Source organism: Balaenoptera musculus, chromosome 9 (assembly GCF_009873245.2).
Source record: "Balaenoptera musculus isolate JJ_BM4_2016_0621 chromosome 9, mBalMus1.pri.v3, whole genome shotgun sequence".
Lineage (NCBI taxonomy): Eukaryota > Metazoa > Chordata > Mammalia > Artiodactyla > Balaenopteridae > Balaenoptera > Balaenoptera musculus.
In genome coordinates, this window is record NC_045793.1 from 76,845,003 (window position 1) to 76,859,036 (window position 14,034).

The following is a 14,034-nucleotide window of genomic DNA, read 5'->3' on the forward strand; positions in this document are numbered from 1 at the left end:
ACCGATAGGGTTTTTAATTCTAACGTAACAAGGAATCCAGAGATAGGGCTGGCACTGATTCAACAGCTCAAGGTCTCTTCCCCTGTCCCCTCAGGGTTGCAAGAGAATAGAGATAGCTCCTCAGAGAGTTTCTTCAAGTGACCATGTTCAAAGGCAGAAAACTGGCAGCAACATGGGCAAAGAAATGACCTGGTATACCCTTCTCTTACAAGAGAAAAAAATATTCCCTGAGACACCCCCATCCCAACAGACTTCCCCCCTTGGTATTAGCCAGAAGTGGATCATGTGCTCACTTAGGCCAGGGGCTGGAGCCCCCTTCCTTGAGAGCTAGAGATCTCCACCCAAAACTCAAACGGTATCAGAGAATGAGGAATAGGGGATGGCTTTGGAGTAGGCAAAGAATAGCGTCTGCCTAAGGATTAACTAATGATGCAGCTGATTTTTGAACTTGGAAAGGCAACCCAAAATTTTGAACTATTTTTTTCTGAGTGGAACCAAGCAGTAGCTTGATTCCAACCTTCCCTATGATTGATAACTCAGTTTAAAAGAGAATAAATTTTTCAAATAGTTTCAGATGGTTTTCAAACTGCAGACGCACCAAAATTGACTGAGTAGCTTTTACAAGTTCTGCATGTTCTTTTCTAATGAAATTTAGCGGTCCACAGTCAGGCCCCTCAGCTGTACAGAGTCACATGGTGGGAGGCCGTAAATTGAATAGCATCCCACAGCCTGCCCTCTTATAGTCAAAACTCTTATATGCATAATGGCTGGTCCATGAGGATCACGGCAGTGATCTTTCACAATGGTTAAACAAGCAATCAAACAGAACGATAGTAATGGCTTCCAACCAAAGCATGCTGCTGCGTGTAGGAAAGAAAGGCCAGGATGTGAACACACAGGTTCCAGAGAGATGTGAAGCCAATGCCCAGCATGTGATCCAGGCCCCTGTGATTCAGAGCCGCCGGCTCTGGCAGCCTGCCACAACAGGTGGCCCCTTTGATTCTCCTGACTCACGTGTTTCACATTCTGTTTATGAACCTCTGCACATTCAGTTCAGCAGATGAGCAAATGCAGACACAATCAAACAAGGACAAGTAATAACAAGAAAAATAATATAACTTTTAAACCTAGAAATCTCGAAATGCCAGCTCTGTAAAGAGAGTGTTATGATGTGGTGGGTTTTATATACTTTTAGAAGATTTGGCTGGTCTTCTTGCTCAATATCAGTGTTTCCCAAAATTTTTCAGGCTATGACATTGTGGGATCTGTTCCCACACGCTTGTCCTATTCTGACAGTCCCACCTGCCTCTAAGACCCAGGCGTGAACATAATCCACACCGTCCTGCCCCACAAAAACTTGGGGGAATCAGGTGCAGGGGTAGAAATTACAAATTTATATGTAGCGAATAAAACACTTTGTTTCACAAAGGTAACTTCCTTGACCACTTCAGTGCATAGCCTTAACTTTGTAGATCAATGTTTCCTAATGCCAGAAGAAGGTAAGGAAGTGGTCAAAAGAACAACAACAAAACATATTTAAAAATTTAAACTTTAAGGCATTGACTCCTGCCATGAACCATAGTCTACCCAAACTTCTCCCAGAAATTCAAATATGGCTATGGAGTTGCTCTCTCTGCTTCAGTCAAACATTACACTTTTTATGACCTGTTGTCAATATTATCGGCACCCCCAATACACACACACACACACACACACACACACATACTCAAAAATTGTAATAGAATTTGCATTCTGTGGCTTGCATTCTGTCAGCTTCCAACTGTATCCCCTTCTCCTGGGTCCCTGGGAGAAGCAGGGGGTGAGGCCTGTGATGCTGGGCCCTAAACCTGACTCTACTCACAGGTCTCGGCTCTGGAACAGAGCGTGCAGCTGGGCACAGTTTTCACTGAACTGGAGTTCTTTTGCATTTCCGTATTTAGTTCAAGGTACTGAGAAAACCCCTGTTTCATTTTCAGTCATTTCATGTAAAGGATTAGTGAATAGATACCATTTAGCTCTAAAACTACATAAGCTTTAGAATTCACATGATTCATAAAAGAAAGATAAATAAATGTGCAAGAAAGTTTTTGTCCAAACCCACCAAATTAGGAAAATGCTGAAGATAAAGAGAGCAAGATGGAATGTAGCCTCTTTATAAAAACTGACCTGCTCTAACAAGGGAGATTGTGTTATTATGTGTGTGAGCTGAGGTTTGTTTCATTACAATTATGTATGTCTTCAATGAAATCACATTCTAAACATTTTCAGAATTTTCCCATATATACTTAAATCAGAAGCTTGCTGCTTTTTATGTGAAGGAAACTTCAATTTGTTTTATAAATTTCATGTGAGAATTGCAATAGCCCTCTCTTATTGGCATAAGGCCTCCAAACCTCAATCAATAAGAATGGTCCAGAGCCTACTCTATGCCTTGCCCTGTGCTAAGTGTTTGTATATACTTACTTTTAATTAATAGTCTCTTCAATTTAGTGACTAGAAAAGTGTTCAGAAGTTATTAGAAGATGTGATGCAATAAAAAGGAAGTAGTATTACTTATGCAGTACTCAAAATGCGGAACCTGGGGGCTTCCCTGGTGGCGCAGTGGTTAGGAATCTGCCTGCCAATGCAGGGGACACGGGTTCGAGCCCTGGTCTGGGAAGATCCCACATGCCGCGGAGCAACTGAGCCCGTGAGCAACAACTACTGAGCCTGCGCGTCTGGAGCCTGTGCTCCGCAACGGGAGAGGCCGCAACAGTGAGAGGCCTGCGCAGTGCGATGAAGACTGGTCCCCGCCCGCCGCAACTGGAGAAAGCCCTCGCACAGAAACGAAGACCCAACACAGCCATAAATAAATAAATAAATAAATTTAAAAAAAAAAAATGCGGAACCTGAATGTACGCATGAGGAAGCATGAGACAACCCTAAAATGAGGGGCATTCTGTAAAACACTGGCCAATACTCTTCAAAAATAGTAATGTCTTGAAAGATAAAATAGGCTGAGGGAATGTTCCAGATTAAAGAAGACTAAAGAGGGCTTCCTTGGTGGTGCAGTGGTTAAGAATCCGCCTGCCAATGCAGGGGACACGGGTTCAATCCCTGGCCTGGGAAGATCCCACATGCTGTGGAGCAACTAAGCCTATGCGCCACAACTACTGAGCCTGTGCTCTAGAGCCCACGAGCCACAACTACTGAGCCCGCGTGCCTAGAGCCCGTGCTCCGCAACAAGAGAAGCCACCGCAATGAGAAGCCAGCGCACCGCAACAAAGACCCAAGACAGCCAATAAATAAATAAATGTTCCTTTGGAAAAAAAAAGAAAAGAAAAGAATGCTGGAGACAGACAGTTGGGTGTAGGGAGTGGGCATTAAATCAATTATGTGTAATGGGAACTCGACCTCTGTGTTTCCTCTTCTTTATCTCCACTCCTGGGAAATAGGTCAGAGAAAACAATACCAGATGTGCATTTAAACATCGTCCCTACTACACTCACTTTCCGTAGAAATCAGGCTTGACCCTCTGCCCTGGCTGTAGGGTGAGCATGTCACCCTCATAGCTCCCCTCCAGCTGTGGCCCCCAACCCCTGACTTGGTTGCCTGGAGCAACACAAACTCCAGGCCACTGCTTAACCCATGGGGAAGCTCTTCCTGTCCCTCTGGAGCTGCTCTGTGTGACACACCAGCCACTGGCACATGTGGCCAGTGAGCACTTGCAATGTGCTGGTCTAAACTGACACATGCTGTAAGTCTAAAATACACACTGGACTTCAAAGACTTTGCATGAAAAAAATATAAAATATCTCATTAATAATTTTACACATTGATTACATGCTGAAATGATGTGTTAGAGATATCGAGTTAAATGGAACATAGTCTTAAAAGAATTTCAACTGTTTCTCTTTTCTTTTGTAAAATGTGGCTGCCAGGAAATTTAAAGTTACACACATGGTTCACATTATATTTGTACTGGACAGTGCTACCCAGCTGGGACTGAGCAGCCCCTTTCTTCGTGCCCTCAGTGTGCACCCTGACATATTTCTACCGTAACACCTGCACATGCCTCTTCACCTGGCTGTTAACTCCAACTGGACTGCCAGCACCATAATGCTTGGTGCCTTTTTATCCTCGGTTTCTAGCATCATGCCTGGCACACCTAACAAAGGGTGTCATGGAGTTAATCATTACTGTTCATTTTTTTTTTTTTTTTTGTAATCAGGGTGAAATCCACACAACATAATATGAACCATTTTTTATAGTAAATATTTTATACTTTTATTTATTTATTTATTTATTTATTTAACATCTTTATTGGAGTAGAATTGCTTTACAATGGTGTGTTAGTTACTGCTTTATAACAAAGTGAATCAGTTATACATATACATATGTTCCCATATCTCTTCCCTCTTGCGTCTCCCTCCCTCCCACCCTCCCTATCCCACCCCTCTAGGTGGTCACAAAGCACCGAGCTGATCTCCCTGTGCTATGCGGCTACTTCCCACTAGCTAGCTATTTTACATTTGGTAGTGTATATATGTCCATGCCACTCATATGAACCATCTTAAAGTGAACAATTCAGTGGCATCTAGTACATTCACAATGTTTTCCAACCACCACCTCTATTTAGTTCCCAAACTTTTTCACCATGCCAAAATAAAACCCATACTCATTAAGCAGTTACTCCCCATTCTCACCTCCCTATAGGCCCTGGCAATCACCAATCTGTTTTCTTTCTATGGATTTGCCTATTCTGGATATTTCGTATAACAGAATCATACAACATGTGACCTTTTTTGTCTGGTTTCTTTCACTTAGCATATTGTTTTCCAGGTTCATCCACATTGTAGCACGCATCTGTGCTTCATTCTTTTTTTTTTAAATGTTCCTTCTTCTATTCACATTATTCCCTCCTACCTGAATGCACTCTCCCCGTGCCTCCTCTGTGCTTATCCAGCTTAACTCATCACTCAAGAACTAAGTCATACTTTCTCCATAAAGATTTCTCTACACCTTCCATCTTCTCTGAACTCCTTTAGCTCTATCTACATTACTTAATTTAAATGCCACACACCAGTGATGTGTAGGATTGGTTTTTAAATAATCCAGCAGATAATGGTGTGGGGAGGGGGATGAATAAGACAAGATTGGCCATATATTGATGACCATTGGAGCAAGTGATGCGTACATGGAAGTTGATTATGTCATTCTCTCTATATTGTGCATGTTTGAAAGTTTCCAGAATAAGAATTTCAAAAGGTGTTTCATACTATTACCTGTTCTATGAGTCTCATCCTCCCCATGAGATCCTATGCTCCTCTGAGGTCAGAGATTGTCATTCATGCCTTGGTTGATGATGGCCAGTATAGAAAGGCAGACCTCCACTGGTGAATTAAATTCTATCTGAGGTGTTAAAAAATTTCATTGAGAAAAAGCTGAATTTAGACATGAGAATAAAGATCCAAGAGGCTATTCCAGCTTCAGTTTCCTGACCTTTCTTCTACAGTTAAAATCCCTTTTGATTTTTGCTCTAACTTCTTTCTTGGGCTTACAGTTGCTCTCCCATGAATGAGTGCAATGCACTGGCTCCTGTGTTCTGAGACATGTCTGGATAATCCATAATTATCAAAAATCTGGAAGCCAGGTTTCCATTCAGATTTCTATTTTTGCCCCTCCCTTCTTTCTCTCTGCTTAGATCCCATTCTAGTTCTCTCTTTCGTCCCACTGATCTACGGGCACCAGAAGTAGAAAAGAAAGGCATTATTGCTTCCACCTCCACTCATTAAACTTTCATGTCTTATTCTCCTTCTACACTAATAATTCAGAGAAAGTACTTTAATAACAAAACTAGGACTTAGTACGATAACCCACACTTTTCTACACCTACTGCTCTTTCTAATTTCAAACGGGCAACTCCTTAAGAAGAGTCTTGTCAAAAACCGTTTGCAGCCAGCACCCCAAGAAGAAAACTCCTTTACCCGAGTCTAGTGTCCGATTCCTTCAGGTAGAAAATCAGGCTAAAAATATAACAGCAATTGCCACTTTGTGATAGCAGAGGTGACCAGAAAACGATGCACTGACCTTTTCTCCTCTTTCCCTGAAAAGCAAGGGAAAATATTTTCATGGAAGAGTAATTTCAAAGCTTAGCAAACCTAGAAACCAGGGGGTTTAATTACTTATTCGTGTGGGGAGCGCCCAGACAGAAGAGGCCGAGGAACTGGACACAAAACAGAAGTCTCTGCGTCATTTGTTAATGCTTAAATCTGAAAACTGTGACTCTGATTATAACACGTTAGAAAGCCCACATTAGGACAAAGCAGTCACATGCGCTTTCTCTCTCTCTGAACTGATTCCTTTATCTTCAGTTTATTCTTGCCTTCTGCCCTGCCAAATATCAAAAGCTTTGTTTCAACAAGTCATGTAACCTCTGAGAGTTACTTCCCACCACTGCTCTTATCACACACTCTTCTTACAAACAGAATTTTTTTGCTAAATCACCTGCTGTATAACTGTGACAGGCAGAATAAGGGCGCCCCCAAAGAGGTCCACATCCTAATCCCAGGAACCTGTGAAGCTGTTCTGTGGCAAGAGGGGATTAAAGGCTGCATATGGTATTAACGTTGCTAATCAACGGACTTTAAGACAAGGAAGTGAACCTGGATTATCCAGGTGGGCCCAATGTAATCACAAGGTCTTATAAGTGAGAGAGGGAGGAAGGAGAGTCAGTGTCAGAGTGATGGGGTGTGAGAAAGACGTGCCTGGCCATGGCTGGCTTTGAAGATGGAAGCGGACCCCGAGCCAGGAAATGCAGGGAGACTTCTAGAAGCTAGAAAAGGCAAAGAAACAGATGCTTCACTGGAGCTTCCCTGCTGCCGCTTTGATTTTAGCCCGCTGAGACCCATACCAGAAAGCAAGGTATTGGATTTGTGTAGTTTCAAGCCTCCAAGTTTCTGCAGATGCTGCTAACAGTGGCGATGGGGAACTTATCCAACAGGTATTTACAAGAGTTGGAGAGAAAAGGGCCTTCATTTTTATTCTCTTGCTTCAAAACATCAGTTTGAACTAAACAATTCCTAAAACTAAAGGAAACTCCCCCACTGCCTGCCGTGACACCTGGGTGTGGCTGCCACCTGTCCCTCCACGAGCCCCCCTTTAAGTAGCTGCTACCCTTCTCCCAGCTCAGGGGCTACTCCTCAGGTTGGGACTGTGGCCGCACGAGGGGTGCCAGAAGCCAGGCCCCTGAGAGGCCATTTAGGACGTTCTCAAAAGTTGACTATTTGCTCAAACAGCATTTCCACCAGGATAATCATGTGGCTAATACCAGGTAATTGAGATGGTTCCCTTCTTTGAAGGAACTATTTCAAACCTTTTTCACAGCATAATTTTATTTTACAAGGAAAAAAAACTAAGCTTGAAGATATTTCTTATCCAAAATAGCCCAGTATCTTGAATCCTACAAAGTACTTTATATGTTGTCAGCTGTTGATTATCAAGGCACTGATTAGCCAATTTGTAGTGCTTTGTAATTAAGAATTTCTGGTGCCTTGGCCTCCATCCAGCTGCCTACATTTTTGCCTGTTGCCTTAGTTCATTGCTATCGCCTGTTGATGGGACAGGGAAGGAGAGAAGACAAAAGAGAAGACTTGATCATTGTGTCTGTCACCCTAAATAAGATCTCGTTACAGAAGAGTCTGACACTTCCAGTTTTCTTAGAGACAGAAAGAGCTAATCTGGCCAAAAATAGAAGCCAGAACTAATCGTAAGCAACAAAGGGAAATCATACTTTTCAAAAATCAATAGTAAGTTTCCCCTACACTGAAGAGCTTTTTTTAATTATAAAAGTTATTCATGTTTGTTGTAAAAAGAAAGCAGAACTATATAGATTATTCACATTACGTAAAACCAACAACTACTTCCATTATTCACTAACTCATCTGTATTTGAAAACGGTTTTGTTTCAGTTGTGCATATGTTCCCTTCCCTGTTTTTTGCTTCATATTTGCTTCAAAGGCTGTAAAAGCAGCTCTAAAGAGCTGTGTGTGGCCTTAGGGTAGGGAGTTCCACAGACTATTTATTTCTATTCCTCATTAGCACAAGTGAAACATAAATCGCTACCACAAATTTTCCCCTCACCCCTGACCAGGCATTCTACATGTACTGAAAACGGTTATGTGGATGTGACTTAGAGAACGATCACATGCAGGAAAGTCATGTTGCCACATTTTCTGCACATTCTGTAACCAGAAACGATTTGATAAAATGTATGTTCTAGGCAAGCTTGTTTTTACATTTAATGCTTGCTTTCTGTAACATGAAATAAATATGCTATATGTTGAATGCAGTTGGTCCTGAGTGATACAACACAAATAAGTGCTTTGAGAGCAGTTATCAAAAATGATGCAGGTGGTTCCAAAAGTTATATGGAATTGCACAGATATCCTAAATGCACTTTTGAGTAAATTTCTCAACTACCGGAGGTGGTGCAGCTGCTTCAGTCCCCTTTCGGCACAGCGTATGTTTTTATCCATGTATGTCATCCACCATTTCAAGTGATGGAAGAGATCGCTCCCCATCTTAGTTTCCTCTTGGGGGAAGGGGATGTACAAGCACTACCTAGCGCTGGGAAGAGCTGGCCGTCTAAATTATCGCAAAAGAAGCATAACTGTGACATTTCAACATGAGCTGGGTGAGTGAATCAGCAAAGGAGTCACAGCAAGTTAATCAGTGAGGTTGGAGAAAAATGGTACAGATGAACCGGTTTGCAGGGCAGAAATTGAGACACAGATGTAGAGAACAAACATATGGACACTAAGGGGGGAAAGCAGTGGCAGGTGGGGTGTGGTGGTGTGATGAATTGGGAGATTGGGATTGACATGTATACACTGATGTGTATAAAATGGATGACTAATAAGAATCTGCTGTATAAAAAATAAAATAAAATAAAATTCAAAAGTTCAAAAAAAAAAGAACAGAATGAATGAACAGGATCTAATTCAAAATATAAGATAATAAAACATTTCAAAAATTAAAAAAAAAAATCAGTGAGGTTGGAGATTGAAATTTTATTTGGGGAAGGCTATCAAAATAGGGCCCATAGGAAAGTAAGTCCCTTTAACTAGAAATATGGAATAACAACACTGAAATGGTGTGCATCTGAAAAGTGAATAAATAGATACTAAGAGCAAGTGAGTCAGAAGCACATGAGTGGTTGAACTCCAGAGACCAGATCAAGCAGTGCTGCTTAATACCATCACATGATCTGCCCCGAGGCCCATATTTAATTAAAATAAGGAGTGGAGCACAGCAAAAACCAGAAGAACACTGTTGCTTTTAGCGGATGGAGCCAGAGGAGCTACAAGTTAAACCTTGATTGCCTGGATCTGTGAGAATTCAGCATGGAATGTCTCTACTGTTGCCTGGGATTTCTGCTTCTGGCTGCAAGACTGCCACTTGATGCTGCCAAACGTGAGTAACTGTCAATTTCTGTATTTTTAACCCGTTCTCTGGCTATTGTCTGAAGTGATGGGTTTGTCTGAAGTAACTTTGCCTGAGCCCAAAGTTGGACTTTAGGAAGCATTCACGCTCACTTGTTTCTTCTTCCGAAAACCATTGGGGATGTTGAAAGTACAGCAGAATGTGTTCAGTCCCCCTTCTTTGCTCCAGGCTCTTGAAGTGAAAGACGTGCAGCCCCTCTGCTGTGGAGGTTTTTTCTGTCAAAATTGCCACCCACTCTCTTAGAGACATTGGGAGAGTGGGGGGGTGAAGGGCACAGTCTCTGGCTTGAGAACGCAGCAACGCTACCCACTAAATTTTGTTTCGTTGCCATCCAACAGGCTAGAGCCTCAGATGAAATGGGGCCCAAAATCTAATAATCCCAACCCAGAAGCTATTGCCAATCCTGCTGAGGGAATTCCCTGGTGATCCAGTGGTTTGGACTCTACGCTGCCGAGGGCCCAGGTTTGATCCCTGGTCAGGGAACTAAGATCCCACAAGCCGCTTGACAAAAAAAAAAAAAAAAGAAGTCCTGCTGATAGGTTTTCACAGACCTGCAGGAGTTTGCTGCCACCGTAGTGAGGATACTGAGAAAAGAGCTAAAGCCCTGGGTCTCTTTTCTAGTTAGAGTAGAGGCTGGGGACTTTTTAACAATGCTGATGTCCAGATCAATGAGATCAGAATCTTTGGAGGTGGGGTTGGAGCATCCTTGTTTAAAAATCTCCTCTTGTGATCGGAACGGAAGCCAGAGCTGCGAGCCACTGAGCTCACCGGCGGCCCACTTGTCCAGCCCAGGGGATGGGCGGCCATGGCAGCCCCTAGCCTCCAGTGGAGTGGGAGAAGGAAGTGAATTAGACATCTCCCAGAAGGTCCACTCCACCCCACTCCAGTAGAGTGACAACGTTCCCTGGAGGAAAAGTCCTGATTTTGCCAGACGACTCCACTGGGGGAGGTAGGCGCTGAGAAGGGACCCCCCGTGTGTGCGCCCTGTGCTGGCCGCTTCGCTTCAACCAGTCGGGTAGTCCTCACAGCCCCCTTGGCGGAGCAGGTGGTCCTCCCACCCTTCAACGGGTGAGGAAACGAGGAGCCCAGGTCGGGCTTTTCACCTGCGGGGCCCAGATCTAAGAGAGGAGGATCCTGGACACACGTGCGCGCGCTCCTCTCACTCCTCCCAGCGGGAGAGAAAAGCCCTACAACGAAGAGGTCCTTGCAGAGGGCGATCCCCGGCGGCTGCTGGGTGGAGGAGAAAGAGGGGGGGCCGCTGCAGGCTCGGGGTGGGGGTGGGGCTGAGGAGCGGGCGCTGGGCGCGCCGCGAGCCCGCGGGGCTGGGGTCCGGGATGGGGACCTGGGCTGGGGGGAGGGGAGGAGAGTGTCCGGAGGCCAGTTCTGCCGCCAGCGCTGAGGCCGGTGACGGCGCAGGAAGAGGACCCGCGACGTCGACCCGGGAGCCCAGACGCAGGGGCTGTGCCGGCGGGGGGCCGGGCCGGAGAGCGGCGGCCCGGGGTTTGTCGCTCGTCTGGGCCGCACGGGGCCTCGCAACAGCCCGGGGAGGCCGGGCAGGCCGGCGCTGTTCCCCTGTCCCGGACAAGGGGGAAGGGCCGCACGGCGGATACGAGGACGAGGAAGGCTTTTGTGGCAGCCTCTGTCCTTCCTGCCAGCCGTGGGGCTGGACCACGAGTGACTCAGCGCCCCCGAGCTTTCGCTTCTTTGTTTGCAAAACTGGGTTATAGGGTTCTTGTGACATCAGCTAACAAGTGCCTGGAGTAGGAGTCGTTCGTGGCAGCAACTGTCTCGTCTGCATGTCCCCCACCGCAGGACAGACTCCCACAGAGGTCCGGGGGATGGAGGGACAGAGAGCGGACAGGTCAGTGGGAGGCCCCTGCACCTAACTGTAGCCTGCTGTCCACCAGCAGCCCCTTGCTCTGCTCAGCAAGGCCGAGTAGCCTGAGGCGGGCTGGCAGTTTGAGAGGAGGCCCAACCGATTAGCCACGTAACGAAACCTGCTGTGCCTGGCTTCCCCTTGCCTTAAGACGAAATATCCCGGCCACAAAAAATAAGGATGGGTAGAATTTAGCAGTGTATCAGACAGCAAGGGATTCCTTGCCATTTTCCAGTCATAGCCGTGGTAGAAAGAGGAAGGAGAGGCTATTGACAGAGTAGCTCACAAGCGGCCAAGCCGCCATGTCTCTGCTAGTAGACAGAGCAGGGCGTCCGAAGGGTGGAGGGAACAGCCACAGGGGTGCTGGGTGCGACCCCATTTACCTTCACATCTATTCCCCTCCCCACTTCCTTTTTTAAAGTCTTACTGTTGGGGGTTTTTTGATTGTTTATTCTATTTTTTAATTCAACTTTTTTTTTATTTTATTTTTTAAAGGGAACGCTATTTATTTATTTATTTATTTTGGCTGTGTTGGGTCTTCATTTCTGTGCGAGGGCTTTCTCTAGTTGTGGCGAGCGGGGGCCACTCTTCATCGCGGTGCGCGGGCCTCTCACTGTCGCGGCCTCTCTTGTTGCGGAGCACAAGCTCCAGACGCGCAGGCTCAGTAATTGTGGCTCACGGGCCTAGTTGCTCCGCGGCATGTGGGATCTTCCCAGACCAGGGCTCGAACCTGTGTCCCGTGCATTGGCAGGCAGATTCTCAACCACTGCACCACCAGGGAAGCCCTCAACTTTTTATTTTGAGGTTATTGTAGATTCACATGCACTTTTAAGAAATAATACAAAGAGATCCCCCACTATGTACCCTTTACAGGGTTTCTCCCAATGGTAACATCTTGCAAAGTTGTAGTACAATGTGGCAACCAGGACATTGACATTGACACGGTCACAATGCAGAACAGTCACATCACCACAAAGATCCAAACCCACTTCCCTTTCCCACTCCGCCCAACCCCCAGCCCCTGGCAACCACTAATCCATTCTCCAGTTTTATAATTTTGTAACTTCAAGAATGTTAGAGAAATGGAATCATACAGTATGTAATTTAGGGGAGCTGGCTCTTTTTTACTCAACATAATCTATTGAGGTTGTTGTGTATATCAATAGCTAGTTCTTGATCACTGACTGGTATACCTTACTACATGGATGTACCACAGTTTATCCATTTGCCCACTGAAAGATTTCTGGGTTGTTGCAGCTTGGGCTATTCTGAATAAAGCTGCTCTGAACATTAATGTACAGGTTTTTATGTGAACATAAGTTTCCATTTTTCTGGTACAAATGCCCATGAGTACAACTGCTTGGTTGCATAGTAATTGCATGTTTAGTTTTACAAGAAACTGCCAAACTGTTTTCCAGAATGGCGGTACCATTTCCACCAGCAGTGTATGAGTGATTCAGTTTCTCTACATCTTCACCTACATCTGATGTCATTTTTTTTTAATAAATTTATTTATTCTATTTTTGGCTGCATTGGGTCTTCATTGATGTGCGTGGGCTTTCTCTAGTTGGGGCGAGCAGGGGCTACTCTTTGTTGTGGTGCTCAGGCTTCTCATTGTGGTGGCTTCTCTTGCTGCAGAGCACAGGCTCTAGGCATGCGGGCTTCAGCAGTTGTGGCACACGGGCTCAGTAGTTGTGGCGCACGGGCTTAGTTGCTCCGCGGCATGTGGGATCTTCCTGGACCAGGGCTTGAACCCATGGCCCCTGCATTGGCAGGCGGATTCCTAGCCACTGAGCCACCAGGGAAGCCCCTGATGTCAGTATTTTTAATTTTAGTCTTTCTGATAGGTATGCAGTGATATCTCATTGCGGTTTTAATGTGCATTTACTCACTGGCTAATGATACTGAACATCTTTTCATGTGTTACTTTGCCTTCTGTACATCCTCATCTGTGAAATGTCTGGTCAGGTCTTTTACCTGGATTATTTGATTTTTTAACATTGAGTTTTGAAAATCCTTTATATGTTCTAGATATTATTCCTTTTTTGGAAATGTGGCTTGCAAATATTTTTTCCCTGCAATGTGCCTTTTTATCCTCTTCACATGGTATTTCACAGAGCAAAATTTTTTAATTTTAATGAGGTCCAATTTATCAATTTCTCCTGTTATAGATTATGGCTTTGGTGTTAAGTCTAAGAATTCTTGCCTACCTAGAGCCTGGAGATTTCTCCTATGCTTTTTACTTTTTTACAGTGCTATGTGTTGAAAGGCTATCTTTTCTCCATTGGATTATATTTGCAAAAATCAGTAGGACACATCTGTGAGTCTATTTCTGGGTTCTATAGTCTGTTCTATGGGCCTATGTGTCTATTCTTTGTCACTCGCCTTTTAAGTTTGTATTTTTCCTTGATTTTTGACATTTATTTATTTTTTTAAATTTATTTATTTTTATTTATTTATTTATTTTTTGGCTGTGCTGGGTCTTCGTTGCTGCGCACAGGCTTTCTCTAGTTGCGGCGAGTGGGGACTACTCTTCGTTGTGGTGCCCGGGCTTCTCATTGTGGTGGCTTCTCTTGTTGCGGAGCATGGGCTCTGGAGCATGGGGGCTTCAGTAGATGCGGCGCATGGGCTCTAGAGCACAGGCTCAGTAGTTGTGGCGCACGGGCTTAGTTGCT

At 44.7% G+C, this 14,034-nt stretch overlaps 1 protein-coding gene across 2 annotated transcripts in view; it reads left to right on the forward strand.

Annotated features, from left to right (window-relative positions):
* Window positions 1-9,180: 9,180 nt before the first annotated feature.
* GPNMB (glycoprotein nmb) overlaps window positions 9,181-14,034 on the forward strand; it is a 28,682-nt gene continuing 23,828 nt past the window's right edge. Inside the window, exon 1 of one of the 2 annotated variants that reach the window (XM_036864104.1) lies at window positions 9,181-9,453. In XM_036864104.1, coding sequence (XP_036719999.1) covers window positions 9,384-9,453 — 70 coding nt within the window. In that variant the 5' untranslated portion in view covers window positions 9,181-9,383. Of the gene's footprint in view, window positions 9,454-11,197; window positions 11,345-14,034 lie in introns of those variants that run through there. The other variant, XM_036864105.1, reaches the window with a different exon arrangement.